Here is a 24,811-nt window from a genome sequence, read left to right on the forward strand (position 1 = left end):
GTAAAGTAATAATTGATCACCTGTTTGTTATGCCAGATTATTTTTTAGTGTGGCAAAATATATATAACATAAAATTTATCATTTTAAGCATTTTTAAGTGCACAGTTCAGTGTCATTAAGTACATTCACATTGTTGTGAAATATTATCATCATCCACCTCCAAAACTTTTTTCACTTCCTCAGATTGAAACTCTATCCTCATTAAACAATAAATCCCCATTCCTTCCTCACCTCAGTCCCTGGCAACCACCATTTTACTTTTTGTTTCTATGAATTTCATAATTCTAGGTACCTAATAAAAGTGGAGTCATAAATAATCCTTTTGTGTCTGGCTTATTTTACTGAGCCTTAAAATTCTTCAAGTTTCATAGAAGTTATAGTGTTTATCTGAATTTTCTTTACTTTTGAAAGCTGAAAAATATTACATTATATGTACAAACCACATCATTTTGTTTATCCACTCATTCATCAATTTACAATTGGGGTTGCTTTACTTTTTGACTACTATGAACAATGCTGCTAGAATATAGGTGTACAGATATCTGTTTGAACCTCTGCTTTCAGTTCTTTTGGGTATACATAGAACTAGAGTTTCTTTATCATAATTTCTATTTTTAAATGTTTAAGGAACCTCCATACTGTTTTCCATTGAAGCTGCACCATTTTATATTCCCACCAGCAAAGCAAAAGGAATTCAATTTCTGTACATCTTCACCAACACTGATTCGTTTTTCATAGCTATCCCAATGGATTTGAAGTGGTATCTCTTTGTGTTTGTGATTTGGGTTTCTCTATTGGTTAACTTTGTTGAGCATCTTAATGTGTGCTATTAGTCATTTGTACATCTTCTTTATAGAAATGTCTATTGCAGTTCTTTGCCCATTTTTATTTGGGTTGTTTGTCTTTTTGCTGTTGAGTTATAGGAGTTCTTTATATATTCTGTATATTAACTTCTTGTCAGATATGTGATTTGCACATCATTACTTTCATTGCATGGGTTGCTTTTGCACTCTGATAATAGCACCCTTTGATGTGCAAATGTTTTTAATATTGAATCCAATTTTTCTTCATAGTTTGTGCTTTTGGGGTCATATCTAAAAGATCTTTGCCAAATTAAATGTCATAAAACATTTCCCCTATGTTTTCTTTTTTTTAATTTTTACTTTATTTTGCTTTACAATACTGTATTGGTTTTGCCATACATTGACATGAATCCACCACGGGTGTACATGAGAAAACATGTGTACATGTTTTCTTATAAGAGTTCCATAGTTCTAGCTCTTGTGTTCAGGCATTTGATACATTTGAGTTAATTTTTGTATATGGAGTAAGGAAAAATACAACTTCATTATTTTACAGGTGGATATCCATTTTTCCTATGAATATTTGTTGAAAAGACTGTCCTTTCCTCATTGAATGGTCTTGGCCTCATTTGCAAAAATTATTTTACCATGTATGTGAGGGTATATTTCTGGCTCTGTATTCTATATCTGTATTCTATGTATTCTATATCTGCCACTATGCCAGTACCACACTCTTTATTATTGTAGCTTTCTAGTAAGTTTTGAAATCAAGAAGTATTAAACCTCAATCTTTGTTCATCTTTTTTCAAAATTATTTTGGATGCTCTGGATCCCCAACATTCAATATAGATTTATAATAGATATCTCTATTCCTGCAAAAAAAGTTGCTGGGGTTTTCATAGACATTGCATAGATTCTGTAGATCACTTTGGTGATATTGACATCTTAATAATATTGTGTCTGCTAATCCAGGAACATGAGATGTCTTTCTACCTCATGATATCTTTAATTTCTTGTTTCCAGTGTGTTTGCATTTTATTTCTCTATGTTGAATTGAAGTGGTGAAAATTCCTATTATTGTCTAGTTCTTGATCTCAGAGAGAAAGCCTTCAGTCTTTCCTCATTGAGTATGATAGATCTGGGTTTTTTATATCTGGCCTTTATTATGTTAAGTTGGTTTTATTCTGTTCCTACTTTGGTTACTGTTTTTATCATTAAAAAATGATTGAAAGTATTTTGTCACATACTTTTTGTGCATTAGGTGAGAGAATATGTGTTTTTTTCCTCTTCATTCTGCCAGTGTAGAGTGTTCAGTTCAGTTCAGTTTAGTCCAGTGGCTCAGTCGTGTCTGACCCTTTGTGACCCCATGGACTGAAGCATGCCAGGCTTCCCTGTCCATCACCAACTCCAGGAGCTTGCTCAAACCCAGGTCCATCGAGTTGGTGATGCCATCCAACCATCTCATACTCCGTTGTCCCCTTGTCCTCTTGCCTTCAATCTTTCACAGCATTTGGGTCTTTTCCAATGAGTCAACTCTTCATATGAGGTGGCCAAAGTACTGGAGTTTCAGCATTAGCATCATTCCTTCCAAAGAAATCCCAGGGCTGATCTCCTTCAGAATGGACTGGTTGGATCTCCTTGCAGTCCAAGGGACTCTCAAGAGTCTTTTCCAACACCACAATTCAAAAGCATCAATTCTTCAGCGCTCAGCTTTCTTCACAGTCCAACTCTCACATCCATACATGACTACTGGAAAAACCATAGCTTTGACTAGACAGACCTTTGTTGACAAAGCAATGTCTCTGCTTTTCAATATGCTGTCTAGGTTGGTCATAACTTTTCTTCCAAGGGGTAAGCATCTTTTAATTTCATGGCTGCAGTCACCATCTGCAGTGATTTTGGAGCCCCCCAAAATAAAGTCTCTTGCTACTTCCATTGTTTCCCAATCTATTTGCCATGAAGTGATAGGGTCAGATGCCATGATCTTAGTTTTTTTGAACGTAGAATTTTAAGCCGACATTTTCACTCTCCTCTTTCACTTTCATCAAGAAGCTCTTTAGTTCTTCTTCAATTTCTGCCATAAGGGTGATGTCAGCTGCCTATCTGAGGTTATTGATACTTCTTCAGGCAATCTTGATTCCAGCTGGTGCTTCATCCAACCTGGCATTTTGCATGATGTACTCTGCATATAAGTTAAATAAGCAGGGTGACAATATACAGCCTTGATGTACTCTTTTCCCAATTTGGAACCAGGCCCTTGTTCCATGTCCAGTTTTAACTGCTGCTTCTTGACCTGCATACCAATTTCTCAGGAGGAAAGTAAGGTGGTCTGGTATTCCCATCTCTTGAATAATTTTCCACAGTATGTTGTAATCTACACAGTCAAAGGCTTTGGTGTAGTCAATAAAGCAGAAGTAGATGTTTTTCTGAAACTTTCTTGCTTTTTCTATGATCCAATGGATGTTGGCAATTTAATCTCTCATTCTTCTGCCTTTTCCAAAACCAGCTTGAACATCTGGAAGTTCTTGGTTCATGTATAGTATGTAGTGTATTACTTGGGTTGATTTTTATATGATAACCCATTGTTTCATGCCAGGAAGAAATCCCACTTTATTATGATATATAATCATATCAATAATCTGATGAATTCAATTTGCTAGTATTATGTTGAAGAGTCTGTTGGACTGCAAGGAGATCCAACCAGTCCATTCTGAAGGAGATCAACCCTGGGATTTCTTTGGAAGGAATGATGCTAAAGCTGAAACTCCAGTACTTTGGCCACCTCATGAGAAGAGTTGACTCACTGGAAAAGACTCTAATGCTGGGGGGGATTGGGGGCAGGAAGAGAAGGGGACGATTGAGGATGAGATGGCTGGATGGCATCACGGACTCAATGGACGTGAGTCTGAGTGAACTCCGGGAGTTAGTGATGGACAGGGAGGCCTGACGTGCTGCGATTCATGGGGTCACAAAGAGTCAGATACGACTGAGTGACTGAACTGAACTGAACGGAACTGTTTGCATTTAGTATTTATTAGGAATATCGGTGTGTAGTTTTCTTATAGTGTCTTTGTGTGGTGTTGGTATGAATGAAATGCCGACCTTACAGAATGAGTTTAGATGTGTTACTTCTTCAATATTTTGAAAGATTTTGAGAAGGATTAGTGTTAATTCTTCTCTAAATATATGAGAAAATTCACCAGTGAAGCCATCTGACCTTTGTCTTTTCTTTGTTGTGAGATTTTTCATCAGTATGAACTGCACAAATCCACATATGTGAATTTTTTTTTTCAATAATATGTACTACAGTACTACCAGGCTCAATGAAGCACAGGCTGGAATCAAGATTGCCGGGAGAAGTATCAACAACCTCAGATATGCAGATGGCATCATCCTTATGCCAGAAAGTGAAGAGGTACTAAAGAGCCTGTTAATGAAGGTGAAATAAGAATGTGAAAAATCTGGCTTAAAACTCAACATTCAAAAAACTAAGATCATGGCATCTGGTCCTACCAGTTCATGGCAAACAGATGGTCAAATAATGGAAACAGTGAGAGACTTTCATTTTCTTGGACTCCAAAATCACTGCAGATGGTGATTGCAACTATGAAATTAAAAGTCGCTTGCTCCTTGGTAGAAAAGTTATGACATGATTATTAAAAAGGCATATGACATGGCATATTAAAAAGCAGAGGTATCACTTTGCCAACAAAGGTCTGTATAGTCAATGCTATGATTTTTCCAATAGTGAACTCTGGGAGATGGTGATGAACAGGGAGGCCTGGCGTGCTGCGACTCATCGGGTCTCAAAGAGTCGGCCACGACTGAGCGACTGAACTGAACTGAACTAATGTATGGGTGGGAGTGTTGGACCATATAGAAGGCTAAGCACTGAAGAATTGATGCTTTCAAACTGTTGTGCTGGAGAAGACTCTTGAAAGTCCCATGGACTGCAAGGAGAATAAACCAGTCAATCCTAAAGGAAATCAGTCTTGAATATTCATTGGAAGGACTGATGATGAACCTGAAGCTTCAATGCTTTGGCCACCTGATGTGAAGCACCAACTCATTGGAAAAGACCCTGATGCTGGGAAAGATTGAAGGCAGGAGGAGAAGCAGACAGCAGAGGAAAAGATTGTTGGATGGCATCACTGACTCAATGGACATGACTTTGAACAAGGTCCAGGAAATGGTGAAGGACTGCGAAGCCTGGCATGCTGCATTCCATGGTATGGCAAAAAGTCAGACATGACTGAGCAACTGAAAAACAACAGTACTATAGTAAATACATGCTACAATCTATAGTTGGTTGAATCCACTGATACAGAACCATGGATATGGAGGGATGACTGTAAAGTTATACACAAACTTTCAACTGTACAGGGATCCTCTATCACTCACACTGTTCAAGGATCAACTGTAATTTGTTAGGAAACTTTTGATTTCCTTACAATTATAGGTCTATTGTGGTTTAATCTTGATGAGTGGTGAGTTTCTAGAAATGTGTCCATTTTATCAAGGTTAATCAAATTGTTAGTGAACAATTTTTCATAGTACTTTTATCATCTTCTCTTTTTCATAAAAGCAGTATTAATTTCCACTTCATTTGATTTTATATGTGTTTTGTCCTTTTCTCAAACTCAATCTACCTAAAGGTTTATCAATTTTGATATTTTGCAGAACTAACTCTTGATTTCTTTTTTTTTTCTATTGTTTTTCTATTCTTTGTATTACTTATCTATGCTATAACTTCTATTATTTCCTACATTGTGCTAACTTTGGGTTTAGTTACTCTTCCTTTTCAAGGTGTAAAGTTAGGTTTTTGATTTGAAAATTTTTTCCCTTTTATATGCAAGCCTTTACAGTTATAGACTCGTATCATTGTTTTCTTTGCATTCCATAAGACACTTGTGAGTCATGTTTTCATTTTCAATTGCTTCAAGATATTTTCTAATTTCCCTTATAATGTATCCTTTGACTTGTTGTTTAAGTGTGTATTCTCTATGTGCGGACATACCACTTTTCCTTCTGTTGTTGATTTAGAGTTTCATTCCACTGTGAAAAGACTGCATGTTTTCAGTCTTTTAAATTTGTTAAGACTTGTTTTATGGCCTAAAATATGTTTTATCTTGGATAATGTTTCTTGCTCATGAAAAATGTATCTTCTGAGTTTTAGGGGAGTAGGTCCAATTGGTCTATAATTGTTCATCTTTCATGTACTTACTGATCTTCTGTCTGGTTTATTCTATTCATTATTGTAAGTGGGGAATTGAATTCTACTAGTACTATAGAACCATATCTTCTTGATCTTCCCCACCTCCTCTTCCTCCCTTTCTTCTTCTTCTCTTTCTGTTTCTACTTCTTCTCCTAGAATGCATATGTTAACTTACTTGATGTCATCTCAGAATACCCTTAGACTTTGTTCACTTTTCTTCATTCTTTTTGCCCCTCAGACTTGATCATTTTCAAAAGACTTGTCTTCATGTTCACTTATTCTTTCTTCTGCTTGCTCAAGTCTCCAATTAAACCTTCTAGTAAGGTTTTAAATTCAGTCATTTCATCTTTCAGCTCCAGAATTTCTATTTTTTCTTCTTTATAAGTTATTTCCTCTGTTGATATTCTTATTTTGTTCATTTATCATTTTCCTGTTTCCTTAATTCTTTGCCTGTTTTTCTTTTTGCTTTTTGAGAATATATGACAGTTCTCTTAATATCTTTCTCTAGTAAGACAGATGCCTATGTTTCTAACAAAAATGGCTCTGGAGGTTTACTTTGTTCTTTTGAGTAACTTTCATTTTCCTATTTATTTGTATGCTTTGGGATATTTGTTGAAAACTGGACATTTTGAAATATCCTTCCCAGTCCTTGCAGATTGGCTCCATACATAGGAAGACTGTCACTAATTAATCACTAATTATGTTCTGTGCTTGAGATCAACCTAGCATTAAGATTTGAGGTCTTCTCAGAACTTTACTAGATTTGTCTTTTTCCTGGGTGTGTGTGTGATTCTCTGTATACATGGCTGCTTTTAAATGCCTTACTTTTCTTAAGAGTCTTGGCCCTGCTGTCTTTCAGGGCTTTAGCTTTCTTTTGGAGCAATCAGTAGTTTTGTAGTATCAGTCATCTCTTTTTTCAGTTGTCAGTGCATCTGTAAACTCCCCACAAATTTCACAAACTATGTGCACTACTTCTCATGGCTTTTCCTAGCCTGATACCTAAGCTATGCCACATTAGACTATCTGAGCTCTAAGCTAGGTAACACAGAAAATAACCTCTTTGTGAACAATTGAGACAGGTTAGATTGTAGATTATTAGCTCTGCTCTTCTCTCTCTGATTCAGGAAAAGGAACTGAAGGAACTGGTGCTGAACTACTGCTTTCTCCAATCCATACCATGTCTTTCTAGGAGGGAGTGGGGTAACAGCAAGTAAGAATTTCACAAAATTCCCTACTTCTTTTTCTTAAATGAGCATGGAATTTATTGCTTTGGAGCTTGACTGATTTCCAGAACTGCTACAAAGTTATCTGAGCCAGTTTCTGTTGGTTTATTCAATAATTTTTTTGTGCTAGAATAAGATACTAGAACTTCCTAGCCTACTCTCTTGCTGGTATTACTCCCTAGTTATTTAACATTGAAAACAAAATAAAAAACACATGAAAATCACCTTGAGTTGTTTGTATATTTAAAAAGTAGAGCTGAGCTTGTTCTGCCCTTTATATAAATGTCCAGAAGCACAATGATGAAATTATATGTAATTACAAATGGAAAGGACCTTGAAAATCTAGTATATTCTTGTCATCTTACAGAAGTGGAAGTTGAAACCCTCTATGGTTAACTGATAAATAGTGGCTAAAGGATTTTTTTTTCATATAAGTGAAGTTTGTAAAAGATTGGAAACCAGTCATATTTGACTTTCCAATTTATTATAAAACCAAAAGTTCACTATAGTACACTCAGTACTATTGATAGGATTAAACGTGAATATTTCCTGTTTTATTGATACAGAATTTCATTGTGTATACCAAATTCTACGCATTTACTCAGCACTTGTGTATATATACTTGATGGGAATCATGTTTCACTTTTAGAAAGGCCAAAGGAATATGGTACATGCAAGACTTGTTAAAGTTCACTGTAAGAAGTTGAGAATTATAGATTTTATTGAAGTTTTAAATTGCCTAGATAATTTATTGATGCTTTCTAGAGAACACAAAAAATTACAGAGGACACACAATTCACAAAAGATTAGACCCACCTGTCTGTGAATGTATATATACTCTCAACTCATATTTGTATTCAAAAAAGTAAGTGTAATAGGAAAACATACACAGAACACTCTTTGACATAAATCATTGCAAGATCCTCTATGACCCACCTCCTGTAATAATGGAAATAAAAACAAAAGTAAGTAAATGGGACCTAATTAAGCTTAAAAGCTTTTGCACAACAAAGGAAACCAAAAATGAGATGAAAAAAACAGTCCTCAGAATGGGAGAAATTAATTGCAAATGTTCATGTTATTCATGAGGTTCTCAACACAAGAATACTGAAGTGGTATGCCATTCCCTTCTCCAGTGGACCACATTTGTCAGAATTCTCCACCATGACCCATCTGTCTTGGGTGGCCCTACAAGGCATGGCTCATAGTTTCATTGAGTTAGACAAGGCTGTGGTCCATGTGATCAGATTGGTTATTTTACTGTGACTGTGGTTTTCATTCTGTCTGCCCTCTGATGGAGAAGGATAAAAGGCTTATGATAGCTTCTTGATGGGAGAGACTGACTGGGGGGAAACTGGGTCTTGTTCTGATGGGTGGGGCCATGCTCAGTAAATCTTTAATCCAATTATCTGTTGATGGGTGGGGCTGTGTTCCCTCCCTGTTGTTTGACTTGAGACCAAACTATGGTGGAGGTAATGAAGGTAATGACAACCTTCTTCAAAGGGTCCCATACAGGTACTGCTGCACGCAGTGCCTCCAATCCTGCAGCAGGCCACTGCTGAACAGTATGAAAAGGCAAAAAGATACAATACTGAAAGATGAACTCCGCAGGAGGGTAGGTGGAGATCAGTGGAGAAATAACTTGCGAAAGAATGAAGATACGGAGAAAAAAAAAAAAAAGCACAGAGTTGTGGATGTGACTGGTGATGGCAGTAAAGTCCGATGTTGTAACGAGCAATGCTGCATAGTTACTTAGTTAAAGTTGCTCAGTCGTGTCCGACTCTTTGAGATCCCATGGACTGTAGCCCACCAGGCTCCTCCATCCATGGGATTCTCCAGGCAAGAATACTGGAGTGTGTTGCCATTTCTTTCTCCAGAGGATCTTCCCGATCCAGGGATTGAACCCAGGTCTCCTGCATTAGAGGCAGACGCTTTAACCTCTGAGCCACCAGGAAAGCTTAATACTGCATAGGAACATGGAATGTTAGGTCCATGAATCAAGGCAAATTGGAAGTGGTCAAACAGGAGATGGCAAGAGTGAACGTTGACATTCTAGGAATCAGTGAACTAAAATGGATTGGAATGGGTGAATTTAACTCGATGACCATTATATCTACTACTGTGGGCAGGAATCCCTTAGAAGAAATGGAGTAGCCATCATGATCAACAAAAGAGTCTGAAATATAGTACTTGGATGCAGTCTCAAAAACGACAGAGTAATCTACATTTGTTTCCAAGGCAAACCATTCAATATCACAGTAATCCAAGTCTATTCCCCGACCAGTAATGCTGAAGTTAAATGATTCTCTAGAACTAACACTCAAGAAAGATGTCCTTTTCAATATAAGATGCTGGTATGCAAAAGTAGGTAGTCAAGAGATACCTGGAATAACAGGCAAATTTGGCCTTGGAGTACAAAACAAAGCAGGTCAAAGGCTAATAGAGTTTTCCCAAAAGAATGCACTGGTCATAGCAAACACCCTAATCCAACAACACAAGAGAAGACTCTACACATGGACATCACCAGATGGTGAATACCAAAATCATATTGATTATATTCTCTGCAGCCAAAGATGGAGAAGGTCTATACAGTCAGCAAAATCAAGACTGCTGACTGTGGCTCAGATCATGAACTTCTTTTTGCCAAATACAGACTTCAGTTGACTAAAGTAGGGGAAACCACTAGACCTTTCAGGCATGATCTAAATCAAATCCTTACAATTATACAGTGGAAGTGGCAAATAGATTCCAGGGATTAGATCTGATAGATACAGTGCCTGAAGAACTATGAATGGAGGTTCATGACATTGTACATGAGACAGTGATAAAGATCATCCCTCCCAAAAAGAAATACAAAGAGGCGAAATGGTTGTTCAAGGAGGCCTTATGCCAGGGTCCAGCACCTGCAGGATCCAGGGAAACCCAAAGGAGAAACGGTGTCGGTGATTGATTTAGAGAGAGAAGGAAAGAATGTTATAGATAAGAAAATAGTGGAGAGAAAGAGGCTGATATTTCTTGGTTTATGTAGAAAGCCAATAAAACTCTGAGACAAGAAGTTTGCCCTGTTCACGGAGGCCACAGGTACCCTCCCGGTCTCCCGAGGGAGTGAAGATGCAGAACATCTTCCCATTCAGGTCTTAGAAACTCGGGCAGATAAGTGAACGCAGGGAGCCCTCATGCTCCAAGGGATCGGCCTGAAAAAGAGAGGGAGAGGGAGAGAGAGAGAGAGAAAGAAAGATAGAGAGAAGAAAAAACACGGGGTGACCAAGCTTCTGTGAGGCCCAAAAGCTTTATTTTTCAAAAGGTACTTTTATACCTTGCCTAATACATAGAGGGAAATGAAAGATGCAAGGTCATACAGAGTCAGCCCAAACCTTCCAGCAGTTTTGCCCTTATCAAAACCAGGATTTTTCTGCATACCTTTGCCACAAATGATGTTGTGTACAGTATCTTCTGGCCTTGGAGGCCTGTGAACATTTTATGATCCTCTTTTGATAAAGGCTGCTCAACCAGAAAACTTATTTTCCCTCAAAGTGTTTTTTCTTTATATTTTTAATCTATGTCAGCCTCAGAAAATGCCAGACAGAGTTACGTTTTTCACAGAGCAAAGGTGCAGTGAGTTACAAGAAAGAACCAGTTAGCTCAAAAGTCTGATATGGTTAAATTCAAGGCTACACTTGTTTTTCTTGCATTCTCACTATGTTAACTAATGCATTCCCAGGTGCACAGTGGATAAGAGATATGGGAACTTAGCAACAAGCATTGGCCCAATAATGAAATCCTACATCAGCACTACTCTAATAACTTTTAACTCTTTCAAAGGCTCTATGATTTAGGCTTTCCGTGCCTCTCACAGTTGGGAGGCTGTAAATAATCACATGTGTAGCTTTAAGAGTCTGGATATACCTGCCAAGCAAGCTAGAATGCTAACAGAGGGAGTTTGATTTGAAATATTCCTCTCATGTCCAGGAGACTTATTAGCTATAGCCCTAAGTTGATTTTCTCCAGAGAAAAGTGGTCAGGGTTAGCCCCCTGTTAATGTCAGAGGAGTTGGTGAAAGTCATGAAACAGTAAAACAGACAGATTCTGGTTTTGGGGTAGATGCTCGAGAAAGCCTAGGGAGCCCCTTGAGTTCTGAAGCCTTGCTTAACAGTTCTCTTCCACATGACCTTGTCATGGGTGGGATCTCCCATGGCGGCTCCTGGAAGCCTTACAAATAGTTGAGAAAAGAAAAAAATGTGAAATAAAAGGAAAGATATACCCATTTGAATGGAGAGTTCCAAAGAATAACAAAGAGAGAAGAAAGACTGTCTCAGTGATCAGTGCAAAGAAATAGAGGAAAACAGTAGAATGGGAAAGACTAGAGAACTCTTCAAGAAAATTAGAGATACCAAGGGAATTTTTCATGCAAAGATGGGCACATCTGTTAGGTCCACCTAAACAGAAGCAAAAGATATTAAGAAGAAGTGGCAAGAATACACAGAGGAACTATATAAAAAAATCTTCATGACCCAGATAACCACAATGGTGTTATCACTCACCTAGAGCCAAACATACTGGAGTGCGAAGCCAAGTGGACCTTAGGAAGCATCACTACGAACAAAGTTAGTGGAGGTGATGGAATTCCAGTTGAGCTATTTCAAATCTTAAAAGATGACGCTGTGAAATTGCTACACTCAATACACCAGCAAATTTGGGAAACTCAGCAGTGGCCACAAGACTGGAAAAGATCACTGTTCATTCCAATCCCAAAGAAAGGCAATGCCAAAGAATGTTCAAACTACTGCACAATTGCACTCATCTCACGTGTGAGTAAAGTAATGCTCAAAATTTGCCAAGCCACCCTTCAATAGTACATGAACCATGAACTTCCAGGTGTTTAAGCTTGTTTTAGAAAAGGCAGAGGAACCAGAGATCAAATTGCCAACATCTACTGGATCATCAAGAGAGTTCCAGAAAAACATCTGCTTCTGCTTTAACGACTATGCCAGAGCCTTTGACTGTGTGGATCACAACAAACTCTGGAAAATTCTACTAGGGATGGGAATACACGACTACCTGACCTGCCTCTTGAGAAATCTGTATTCAGGTCAAGAAGTAACGATTAGAACTTGACATGTAACAATGGACGGGTTCCAAATCGGAAAAGGAGTATGTCAAGGTTGTATATTGTCACCATGCTTATTTAACTTATATGCAGAGTACATCATGAGAAATGCTGCTCTGAAGGAAGCACAGGCTGGAATCAAGATTGCATGGAGAAATATCAATAAGCTCAGATATTCAGATGACACCACGCTTATGGCAGAAAGTGAAGAGAACTAAAGCCCCTCTTGATGAAAGTGAAAGAGGAGAGTGAAAAATTTAGCTTAAAGCTCAACATTCAGAAGGCTAAGATCATGGCATCTGGTCCCATCATTTCATTGCAAATAGATAGGGAAACAGTGGAAACAGTGACATACTTTATTTGGGGGGCTCCAAAATCACTGCAGATGGTGACTGCCACCATGAAATTAAAAGATGCTTGCTCCTTGGAAGAAAAGTTAAGTCCAACCTAGACAGCATAGTAAAAAGCAGAGACATTACTTTCCCAACAAAAGTCTGTCCAGTCAAAGCTATGGTTTTCCCAGTAGCCATGTGTGGATGTGAGAATTGGGTTATAAAGAAAGCTGAGAGTCAAGGAGTTGATGCTCTTGAACTGTGGTGTTGGGGAAGACTCTTGAGAGTCCCTTGGAATGCAAGGAGATCCAACAGTCAATCCTAATGGAAATCAGTTGGAAGGGTTGATGCTCATGGTGAGACTCCAATACTTTGGACACTGACGTGAAGAACTGACTCATTGGACAAGACCCTGATGCTGGGACAGATTGAAAGTGGGAAGAAAAGGGGACAACAGAGGATGTGATGGTTGGATGACATCACTGACGCAATGAACATGAGTTTGAATAATCTCCAGCAGTTGGTGATGGACAGGAAGCCTGGTGTTCATGGGTTTGCACAGTGTACCCCATGACTGATTGACTGAACGGAATTGGAAATAAAGTAACTGACAAATGATTAATCTCCAAAATATGCAAGCACCTCATGCAGCTGAATATCATAGAAACAGAAAACCCAATCAAAAATTGGGCAGAAAACCTAAACAGGCATTTCTCCAAAGAAGACCTTCAACTGGATAACAAATACATGAAAAAGTGCTCAAAATTGCTTATTATTAGAGAAATGCAAAACATAACTATGATGTATCATTTCACACTGGTCAGAATGGCCATCAGCAAAAATCTACCAACAACAAATTCTGTAGAGAATGTGGAGAAAAGGGAATCCACTTGCACTGTTGTTGGGAATGCAAATTGATACTGCCTCTATGGAGAAATGTATGGATATTTCTCTTTTAAAAAACAGGAGTAAAACTACCATATGACCCAGAAAATCCTACTACTGGGCATATACCCTGAGGAAACCATAATTGAAAAGACACATGTACCCCCACTGTTCATTGTAGCACTATTTACAATAGCCAGGACATGGAAGCAACCTAGATGCCCATCAACAGATGAATGAATAAAGACAATGTGGTACATATATACTATGCCATATTACCCAAACATAAAAAGGAATGAATTTGAGTAAATTCTAGTCAGATAGATGAACCTAGATCTGTTATACGAGTGAAGTAAGTTAGAAAGAAAAAACAAGTATAGTATATTAATACATATATATGTATAGAATCTAGAAAAATGTTACTGATGAAACTATTTGCAAGGCAGGAATAGAGACTCAGAGAACACATTTATGGACACAGTGGTATAAGGAGAGGGTGGGGAGAATTGAGAGCATAGCACTGAAATATATATATTCAGTTCAGTTCAGTCACTCAGAAGTGTCTGACTCTTTGTGACCCCATGAACTGCAGCACACCAGGCCTCCCTGACCATCATCAGCTCCCGGAACCTACCCAAACTCATGTCCATTGAGTCAGTGATGCCATCCAACCATCTCATCATCTGTCGTCCCCTTCTCCTCCTACCCTTAATCTTTCCCAGCATCAGGGTCTTTTCAAATGAGTCAGTTCTTCACATCAGGTGGCCAAAGTATTGGAGTTTCAGCTTCAACATCAGTCCTTCCAATGAACACCCAGAACTGATCCTGCTTGGATCTCAAGAGTCTTCTGCAACACCACAATTCAAAAGCATCAATTCTTCGGCGCTAAGCTTTCTTTAGACTCCAACTGTCACATCCATACATGACTACTGGAAAAATCATAGCCTTGACTAAACACACATTAGTTGGCAAAGTAATGTCTCTGCTTTTCAATATGCTGTCTAGGTTGGTCATAACTTTCCTTGCAAGGAGTAAGCATCCTTTAATTTCATGGCTACAATCACCATCTGCAGTGATTTTGGAGCCAAAAATAAATAAATAAAGTAAGTAAGTAAGTAAGCAAGCCACTGTTTCCACTGCTTCCCTATCTATTTGTCATGAAGTGGTGGGACCAGTTGCTGTGATCTTAGTTTCTGAATGTTGAACTTTAAACCAACTTTTTCACTCTCCTCTTTCACTTTCATCAAGAGGCGCTTTAGTTCGCTTCACTTTCTGACATCAGGGTGGTGTCATCTGCACATCTGAGGTTATTGATATTTCTCCCAGCAATCTTGATTCCAGCTTGTGCTTCTTCCAGTCCAGCGTTTCTCATGATATACTCTGCATATAAGTTAAATAAGCAGGGTGACAATATGCAGCCTTGATGTACTCCTTTTCCTATTTGGAACCAGTCTGTTGTTCCATGTCCAGTTCTAAGTGTTGCTTCCTGACATGCATACAGGTTTCTCAAGAAGCAGGTCAGGTGGTCTGGTATTCCCACCTCTTTCAGAATTTTCCACAGTTTATTGTGATCCACACAGTCAAAGGATTTGGCATAGTCAATAAAGCAGAAATAAATATTTTTCTGGAACTCTCTTGCTGTTTCAATGATCCAGCAGATGTTGGAAATTTGATATCTGATTCCTCTGCCTTTTCTAAAACAAGCTTGAACATCTGCCTTTTCTAAAACAAGCTTGAACATTTGCAAGGGCACAGTTCATATATTATTGAAGCCTGGCTTGGAGAATTTTGAGGATTACTTTACTAGTGTGTGAGATGAGTGCAATTGTGCGGTAGTGTGAACATTCCTTGGCATTTCCTTTCTTAGGGATTGGAATGAAAACTGACCTTTTTCAGTCCTGTGGCCACTGCTGAGTTTTCCAAATTTGCTGGCATATTGAGTGCAGCACTTTCACAGCATCATCTTTCAGGATTTGAATTAGCTCAACTGGAGTTCCATCGCTTCCACTAGCTTTGTTCATAGTGATGCTTCCTAAGGCCTAGTTGACTTCACATTCCAGGATGTTTGACTCTAGGTCAGGGATCTCACCATCGTGTTTAACTGGGTCTTGAAGATCTTTTTTGTACAGTTCCTCTATGTATTGTTGCCACCTCTTTTTAATATCTTATGCTTCTGTCAGGTCCATAACATTTTTGTCCCTTATTGAGCCCATCTTTGCATGAAAATTTCCCTTGGTATCTCTGATTTTCTTGAAGAGATCTCTAGTCTTTCCCATTCTATTGTTTTCCCCTATTTCTTTACATTGATCACTGAGGAAGTCTTTCTTATCTCTCCTTGCTATTTTCTGAAACTCTGCATTCAAATGATTATATCTTTCCTTTTCTTCTTTGTTTTTGGCTTCTTTTCTTTTCACAGCTTTTTGTAAGGCCTCCTCAGAGAGCCATTTTGCTTTTTTGCATTTCATTTCCTCGGGGATGGTCTTGATCCCTGTCTCCTGTACAATGTCACGAACCTCTGTCCATAGTTCATCAGGCACTTTGTCTATCAGATCTAGTCCCTTAAATCTATTTCTCTCTTCCACTGTATAAAGGGATTTTATTTAGGTCATACCTGAATTGTCTAGTGGTTTTCTCCACTTTCTTCAATTTAAGTCTGAATTTGGCAATAAGGATATCATCATCTGAGCCACAGTCTGCTCCCAGTCTTGTTTTTGCTGACTGTATAGAGCTTCTCCATCTTTGGCTGCAAAGAATATGATCAATCTGATTTTGCTGTTGGCCATCTGGTGATGTCCATGTGTAGAGTCTTCTCTTGTGTTATTGGAAGAAGGTCTTTGTTATAACGAGTGTGTTCTCTGGCAAAACTCTATTAGTTTTTGTCTGCATCATTCCATATTCCAAGGCCAAATTTGCCTGTTTCTCCATGTGTTTCTTGAATTCCTACTTTTGTGTTCCAGTACCCTATAATGAAAAGAACATCTTTTTTGGGTGTTAATTCTAAAAGGTCTTGCAGGTCTTCATAGAACCATTCAACTTCAGCTTCTTCAGTGTTCCTGGTTGGGGCATAGACTCGGATTACCGTGATATTGAATGGTTTGCCTTGGAACAGAGATCATTCTTCATTTTTGAGATTACCGTGTAAAATAAATAGCTAATAGGAAGTGCAATGGCACCCAACTCCAGTACTCTTGCCTGGAAAATCCCATGGATGGAGGAGCCTGGTAGGCTGCAGTCCATGGGGTCGCTGAGGTTCGGACTCAACCGAGCGACTTCACTTTCACTTTTCACTTTCATGCATTGGAGAAGGAAATGGCAACCCACTCCAGTGTTCTTGCCTGGAGAATCCCAGGGACGGGGGAGCCTGGTAGGCTGCCATCTATCGGGTCTCACAGAGTCGGACACGACTGAAGAGACTTAGCAGTAGCATACAACACAGGAGGAGCTCAGCATGGTGCTTTGTGACAACTTAGAAGATTGGAGTGGGCTGGGAGGTCGAGGGAGATTCAAGATGGAGGGGACATGTGGCTGATTCATTTTGATGTATGGCAGAAGTCAAGTCAGTATTGTAAAGCAATTTTCCTTCGATTAAAAACAAATAAATTTTTTAAAAATAAAAATTTTAGTAAAGGTAAATTTATCTAAGCGTAGCTTTCATTTTAAGGAAGAGTATCTAGGCATTGAATTCTATCCCTACAGTTGTAAAACTATGTATCTTTCTGTATCTAAGAATAAATATAGCTTCCTCTTTATATGACAGTTGGTAATATGAAAAACTGTATCACCTCCTATATGATAAACAGACAGTATCAGTAATTATTATATTTGGGAAAACTTGGTTTAATCAAATGTACAAAGAAACCCATGTAAAAGTAATTATTCTTTCTCAAATTCCATTAATACTTAAGTTATATTGGAGTAGTAAATTCACAAGGAGAGGTCAAAGAGTGATATTGATATAATAAATTCATATTGTTCTTTACAATGGTATTAAAAGTTGTCTAGAAGGGTTTTATACAAAATAAGCAATATTATTCAAAATTATATCTAGTAAATAAAAAGTAATGAAGGTTTGTCACCATGAAAATCAAACCTGACTTCACAAAAATTTCATCTAAAATGAAAGCTAAATCATATATAGAAACAAGTAATACTCCCAGCTCTTATAATAGCCATTTTCTTTTAATAAATTCAAATTAGTAAGAAATTTTCTTTCTGGAATACTAAAGTCTTATGTTTTTGTCTATTTCAGTGTTGGAAGCTTTTTGTTTTATCTTAGTGGTTTAGCTTGTGTTGCATTTACTTGGTTTCTTATATCTAAATGTATTGGATTATGAAGTTAGCTTTAGTCTATAAAGCATACATTTCATAAGGAAAAAATCTAGACTACATAAAAAAGTTTAATTAAATCACCTTCCTCTATTTCATTATTATGCCTGCATTTTCCTGGCTTTACTTAGAATGCCTGCAATTGTGTAGTTCTATGTTGAGACCTGAAAAAGAGAGTAATTTGTCTGCATTCTAGCACTATGAAATTAGCCTTACAATAATATGAGGTGTCTAAACCAATTTCAATAGGCATTTACACATACAACTAGGAAAATATAAACTCACGGGAGGAAGCTGGATATACAGTTCATAATTCAGGCTACAAAATTAAATAGTTATCAACATATCATAATAACTAATTTTTATTTATTGATATAATTATATTTCCAAATATACCACTTTTAATTTAATTTTTAATGGGAAAAAAGCACTTCATGCATATCAAAAATCATATAGTATACTAGTTAAAAGCACTAGATTTGGAGTCAGAAAGATCTGGGTGCAAATCCCAGATCTGTTATTTGCAAGTTATGGGACTTTGACACAGTTACTTTACCCCTCTAAACAGTTTCCTCATATGAAAAGTGGGAATAATCAACCTCATAGGGTACAGAATAAAAAGTGTGTTGCCTGGCACATATTAAGTACTTAATGGAAGCTAGTTGCTGGTTTTATTTTGTTTGTATTATTTTATAATTAGTATTATTATTACTATCATTATCCCCTTATTGGCATTTTCTTTGAAAAGATATTGAAGAAATAATTAGTGTTAAAGTATAATTTTTGAAAAGTTATGCCTTTGATACAAATATGAGTAACATGTCAAATGTTTTGTGTAATTCATTAATTAATGTGGTAACTCATAAGGTATTCAAATTATTTCAAAAAATCTTTGAAGAAAATACATAAAAACAGTTAGGAAAATGGTGAATAATGCTGTAAAAATTGTTCATAGATGCAAAAGTAGTTAGTATCCTATAGAGAATAAAGCAGTATTTGGGAGGGTCATCATTTCGGGTTAGAAATTAATTCTATCTCTATCAAGCAAAATTTATTTTATTGTTATGTATAGGAATCACAAGAAAATTCAGTTTTCTACAACTTAATTTCTACACTTATAGAGTTGTAAAATAGTCTTGTCAGTAGAAAGTCAAAGATGCACACTATGGAATTAGATAATTCTCATTTCCATGTCCTAGACAATATTCCTGAAACTCTTTTTCTACTCAAACATCAACAGCTTACTATAGGAGATTCATCCAGTTAATTAAGATAATCATTTTAAATTAAAGTTTTCTAAAACCATCACATAAACTTATGATGGCTGGGTCAGGGATTACCATTTCTATAGCGTTGATGAGAAAACTGTGGCAAAGAAGTCAAGCAAATTATCCATAATTACACCATGTGGAGGAATAAGTCTATGACCAGTTCTCCTTACTTATGTCTGCATTTTATTTCCACTAGAATATATATACTTATAACCAAAGTAAGGAGAAACCAAAAAGCAAAAGAGAAAGAAAACGGGAGAAACAGGTGCTGTTTAATTTGAAGGTGATGTAGTGGTTAACTTTTTCTTTAATAATTGCTCCTGTGTGTCCTTACAGATAATAACAAAGGTGACAATTTTCTTTCTTCAAAAGATTCTACATTCTTCAAACCTCTCATTAATCAAGCAGTGTCCAGATATTATTAACATTAACCACATTTTTGAACATTTATTATCATGTATATGCAGAAAAATCTTGGGCTCTGGATGCCCATCTATAAAAGAATCCTGTGAGCCCTGGTTCACCAGTCATACATGTGTGTAGTTGTATGAGTGTACTCTGTTAGATGAATGCAGCGTCAACTAATAATAGCAATTGTGTTGAAGATTCAGCTTAGCTAAAACACAGCTGTGGATCTTTAGGTTGTGGGTTTCAGTATAACATCATAATTTAAGGTGAAATCCTTCATGACACTCAACAATATGTGGTGGATATTGAGGATATCTTAATTATTGTTGATTTCAGATATTATTGAAAATATTACTGGATGTGAAGGCCAAGTTCAAGTGAAAGCTGGGGTTATATGATTTAGATTATGATTAAACAAGGAAAAACAGAAATCAGACGAGTAATACAAATATAAGGAAATTAACAGACGGTAATAAATGAAAATATATTTAGTAAAATAAATGTTTTCATTGGAATTTACAAATAGGCCAGTATAAGATCAGAGAAAATTTACACATATAACTGTATAAGTTTTTTTGTTCACTGTGTTTTAAAACTATTTAAACCTTTTTTCTATAATAGAGAAACTTTTTAAAATTCAGTTTAATTTGTTTATTTAATTTTGGCTGTATTGGATCTTCTTTGTTGAACACGAGCTTTCCCTAGTTGTGGAGGTTGGGAGCTGCTCTTCACTGTGGTGTGCTGGCTTCTCGTTGCAGTGGTTTCTCTTGTCTGGGAGCGCAGGCTCCAGGCTCGAGGGCTTCAGTAGTTGCAGCATGTGAATTTCAGTAGTTGTGGCTCCTGGGCCCTAGAGCTCAAGCTCCGTAGTTGTGTCCCATGAGCTTGATTGCCCCGTGGCATGTGAACTCTGCCCAGACTTGGAGATCAAACCTGTGTCCCCCACACTGGCAGGTGGATTCTTAACCACTAGGACCATGAGGGAAGTTCTGTTCTACTTCTTTTAGATTTTATTATTATGTATTGGGTTCAAATTTTAGGAAATAATTCCTGGAGAAGATTTTAATTAATACAGATTACTGAATGCTCTGTCATTTTGCTTACAAAATATATTTGGGGATGAGGAATCAATTTCAAATTAAAATGTAAATAAAAATCCCAGGGTCCTGTGAAGATGAATAAGAACTTTCATAGAAGAAAGAATAAGAATAAGAAAAATAATAAGACTGTGGTCACTGTAACTACAAAGAGTATTAAAACCATGGTAACCATAGTTTATATAACAAAAAGGCAATTATATTCTGATTTACTTAAAATGTGAGCTCTCATAAACAAGATCAGGTATCACATGTATAACTTTGATAAAGAATAAGACAAAAATGTGTTCCAACCATCATACTAAATGGCAAAGAGGGCATTTTTCACATAACGTTGAGATGCCAATGTGTGGTTTCCTCAGAAAATCTGAGAACTGATCAAAGAAATGCATGGCATTTTTTAAAGGAAATTCACTTTCACTATACTTTGAGTGTCCTCTGGTGGCTGAAGAGAATTCTGTCATAGCCTTAATATTTATTACTCTGATTACATTGGCTATTTATAAGGTATTATTAAATTTCTTTTTATTAGATAAGTATATATTTTATTAATGTATATTATTTTTAATTTTCACACTGTATAACTTTCTTTTCAATTGTCTGCCTGAACTTCTTAAGGTATGATCCAAAAAATGATTCATGGTCAACTGTGGCACCTCTGAGTGTTCCTCGAGATGCTGTTGCTGTATGTCCCCTTGGAGACAGACTCTATGTGGTTGGAGGATATGATGGACATACCTATTTGAACACTGTTGAATCGTATGATGCACAGAAAGATGAATGGAGAGAGGTACTCTCAATTTAAGTATCCAAATTTATATATTTCAAGTTTTAATTCAAAAATTAAAATATATATTTGGAATTTATCCCATTCTCTTCCACTCTAGGGCTGAATCAAATTCTTTTAGTGAAATTTATTGCATGTGCTTTATTTAGCTATAGAGAATTATTAATTGAGCTGTTTGATCATTAGTAGAATCCATCAGTATTTATATAAAGTGAGGACAAGACATTTTCTAAGCTTCATGGACTCATTCCTTTCATAGAAAAGTGAATCAGATTCAATAATCCAAGAGCTTTACTCTCTAAACACCTTTTTATGTGTGTATTTTGACTTGAGAAGCAAGGAATAATATCTTTATCTACAATTGTCTGTCCCTTCTTATTGACTGGTGCCCAGGAGAAAAATCTTTCAGTCTCCTCCTTATAGAGATTCTACAAATTGCAACACTCTTAACTACTAATTAGTCATTCAGGGATTTGGTGCACAGTAAAAGACTGGAATTAAACCCTCTAAAGAGTTCTGGGTATCAACAGAAGAAATTCTAAGGAAAATATTAATATAAGAAGGGGCACAGAAAGAACGTGGGTTTCTATCTCTTTACTCCAACAATATGATTCATTATGACCCTCAGAAATACTCAAGTTCTGCCATATAGTTAGCTCTTAAATTTACAATGGTTAGGACCAGCTTAGAAATGAAAAGAAATATTTAGCAAACAGGGATGTTGGTCAAATATGATAAAAAATGTTTTTCTAACCTTGTGTAAATTACTTTTCAGAAAATTATAGACAAGTAGTTAAGAGATGTAGATTCTATTCCAGGTATTTCACTGTTTCATCGTGTGACCTTGCAAAGGGTGAAAGAGAACAACTAGATAAACAGATTATAACTACTATATCCCTAATCATTTTCATTCATTTTCTTGCTTACCCCTAACAAAAACATTGAAGGATGAGTGTTATTAGTTTCAATTTTTTAAGTGAGAAAATTACAAGAGAGGTGAAACTTAACCAAGATCACCTGTCCTTCAAACTCAGATCTACTGCATTTTAAAGACTATGCTGTCTCCACATTGGAATGTTATCTGGGCTGCATTCTCCATTATCTTTATACAAGATGAAGGCTGGGCCAGAACAGCTGAGGATTTTTTCAGCTCCAATATATTATGCCAAAGATAGAGTTCATTCAAACAGCATTGCTTTCTTTATTTTTGTTTTCTGCATTAGGAAGTTCCTGTTAACATTGGAAGAGCTGGTACATGTGTTGTGGTGGTGAAGCTACCATAAACTATCTTTATCAAAGGGGAGGAAACCAAATAATTTCAAGAAATGGAGTAGGAAGAGACGAGGAAGAAGAAACACGTCCTTTCCTTCGATAAGTAATCAAACATGAAATTTCTTGTGTCATTTTAATGTATAGTTATAAATGCTCTCATTTGTGAAGCCAAAGTACATTTTTGAACATAAATTATATATGGGTGTTTAGTGTGTATGTTGTTGCAGTTAATATAAATGAAAAGCCAGTAGTCTAGGTTTAGCCTTGTTATTTTAAAATGTTAAAAATGCTTCAGGGAAATTGATAGTGACCAAAGTATTGAAGGTTATAAAAGTATGGGTAATTTTAAGTTAGGAGTCTGATAAGTTAAAAATATTTTCTGTATAAAAAAAAAATAAGCACCCTATCATTTGGAACATAACTAATATAAAAGATCTAAAGCTCAAATTATAACATTTGATTTACAGTAAGACATCATCCTCATATTCAAACAGTATCCGAAATAGCTAAATAGTACCTCACATTTACCAAGAGGTAAAAAATTGGTTAAAAAAAAGCTCAGACATAATTTGTTATGCTGTTCACAGTATGTTAAAATCTTCACAGACATTCTTTTTACAGTATCATCTTTCAAAGCACACATAAAGATTTGGTAATTCCTTAACATGTTGTCTTGTTAGATTTGTTACCAGTAAAATATTATTGTAATTAAATAAACACAATCTATACAATATAGTGGTGACTATCTATCATATTGATGCAAACTTTGACCTTAGCTTTTGAGTGTCAGGACCTCACTTATATAGACATTAATATTATCCTTAAATATTTCTGCAAACTCTTGTAACACCTGTCATTGTAAACAAGTTTTCAAAATCAAAGAAATTTTGAAACAGTAGTAAAATTGAGATATTCTGCAATATTAACACATGGAAACACCAAAATATTCAATATTCGTGGTTAATTCTATATCCTTTATGTACCAGTACATGCTTTTATGTTAATTTTGTATTTATCCAGTAAAGAATGTTAAGGATATATGTACTCAAAAAGTCTTTGAAGTAAAAAACAACAAAAAATCTAACTGGGTAGTATTTTACTTTTAAATTCTTACTTCCATGTTCAGTTATAAAAAATATTTAAGAAAATGTTTAAAAAAAACTTCTTTATGACAGTAACTTTTCAAGTAAATTACTATTTTAGAATTTCTGCAATATGTTCTTTTAAATGGACTTTGTATTGTAGTATGTGAAACCAACAAATAAAATCCAGAGATGCTTATAAAATGTACTACCTTTTAAGTTTTACAAAAGAGCAACATAAATGTATGAAGATATTTGTGCTTTGACAAACTGAATTTAAATAAAATCTATTTCCTCTGGTTATAAAGAGTGTGGCTTTAAATTATGTCAAATGCACTTTTAATTGGCCTTTTAATATTTAAAGTTCCAATAGCTAAAATATTTAAATATGAAAAGAAAATTCTCCTGTTTTGTTTCTTATTTCTGCCATTCATTGTCTTTAATTCTAAATAAAGAGCTATAGACATCTTGAGTTCTAAGGGTAGAGATGGAAGCACAGAGATGCTATAAACACACACACACCACAGAGTTCCGCTGGATTTTAAATTCATACCTTATCTAAGTCAATGCAGAGGTAGAGTTACTTTTATCTGCGGAGCAAAGTTTAACCTGTCAAGTAAAACTGGAATATGAGCCAGTGGGAAAAACAAAATCAGAGGACCTATCATAGCCAGTGGTGAATGCTCCACTTCTGGGACTATATTTAAAGGAAATGAAAACACTAACTTGAAAAGATATCTGCATCCTCATGTTCAGAGAAGCATTAATTACAATGACCAAGATATGGAAACAACCTAAGTGTCCATTGATGGATGAATGGATAAAGACACTGGGGTCTGTCTACCTACCTATCTATACAATGGAATATTATTTTGCCATAATGATGAGGAGATCCTACCATTTCAATAACATGGATAAATCTAGAAAGAATTATGCTGAGTGAAATAAGTCAGAGAAAAACAAATATTACTTTATGATCTCACATGTGGAGTCTAAGCAAAAAGAG

General features: G+C 36.3%; 1 protein-coding gene across 1 annotated transcript in view; it reads left to right on the forward strand.

The window, feature by feature from the left end:
- Positions 1–23,780, forward strand: part of KLHL4 (kelch like family member 4) — a 136,534-nt gene extending 112,754 nt beyond the window's left edge. Inside the window, exons 10-11 of the mRNA XM_068962430.1 lie at positions 21,283–21,454; positions 22,675–23,780. Coding sequence (XP_068818531.1) covers positions 21,283–21,454; positions 22,675–22,734 — 232 coding nt within the window. The 3' untranslated portion in view covers positions 22,735–23,780. The remainder of the gene's footprint in view (positions 1–21,282; positions 21,455–22,674) is intronic.
- Positions 23,781–24,811: the final 1,031 nt, after the last annotated feature.

Source organism: Capricornis sumatraensis, chromosome X, assembly GCF_032405125.1.
Source record: "Capricornis sumatraensis isolate serow.1 chromosome X, serow.2, whole genome shotgun sequence".
NCBI lineage: Eukaryota > Metazoa > Chordata > Mammalia > Artiodactyla > Bovidae > Capricornis > Capricornis sumatraensis.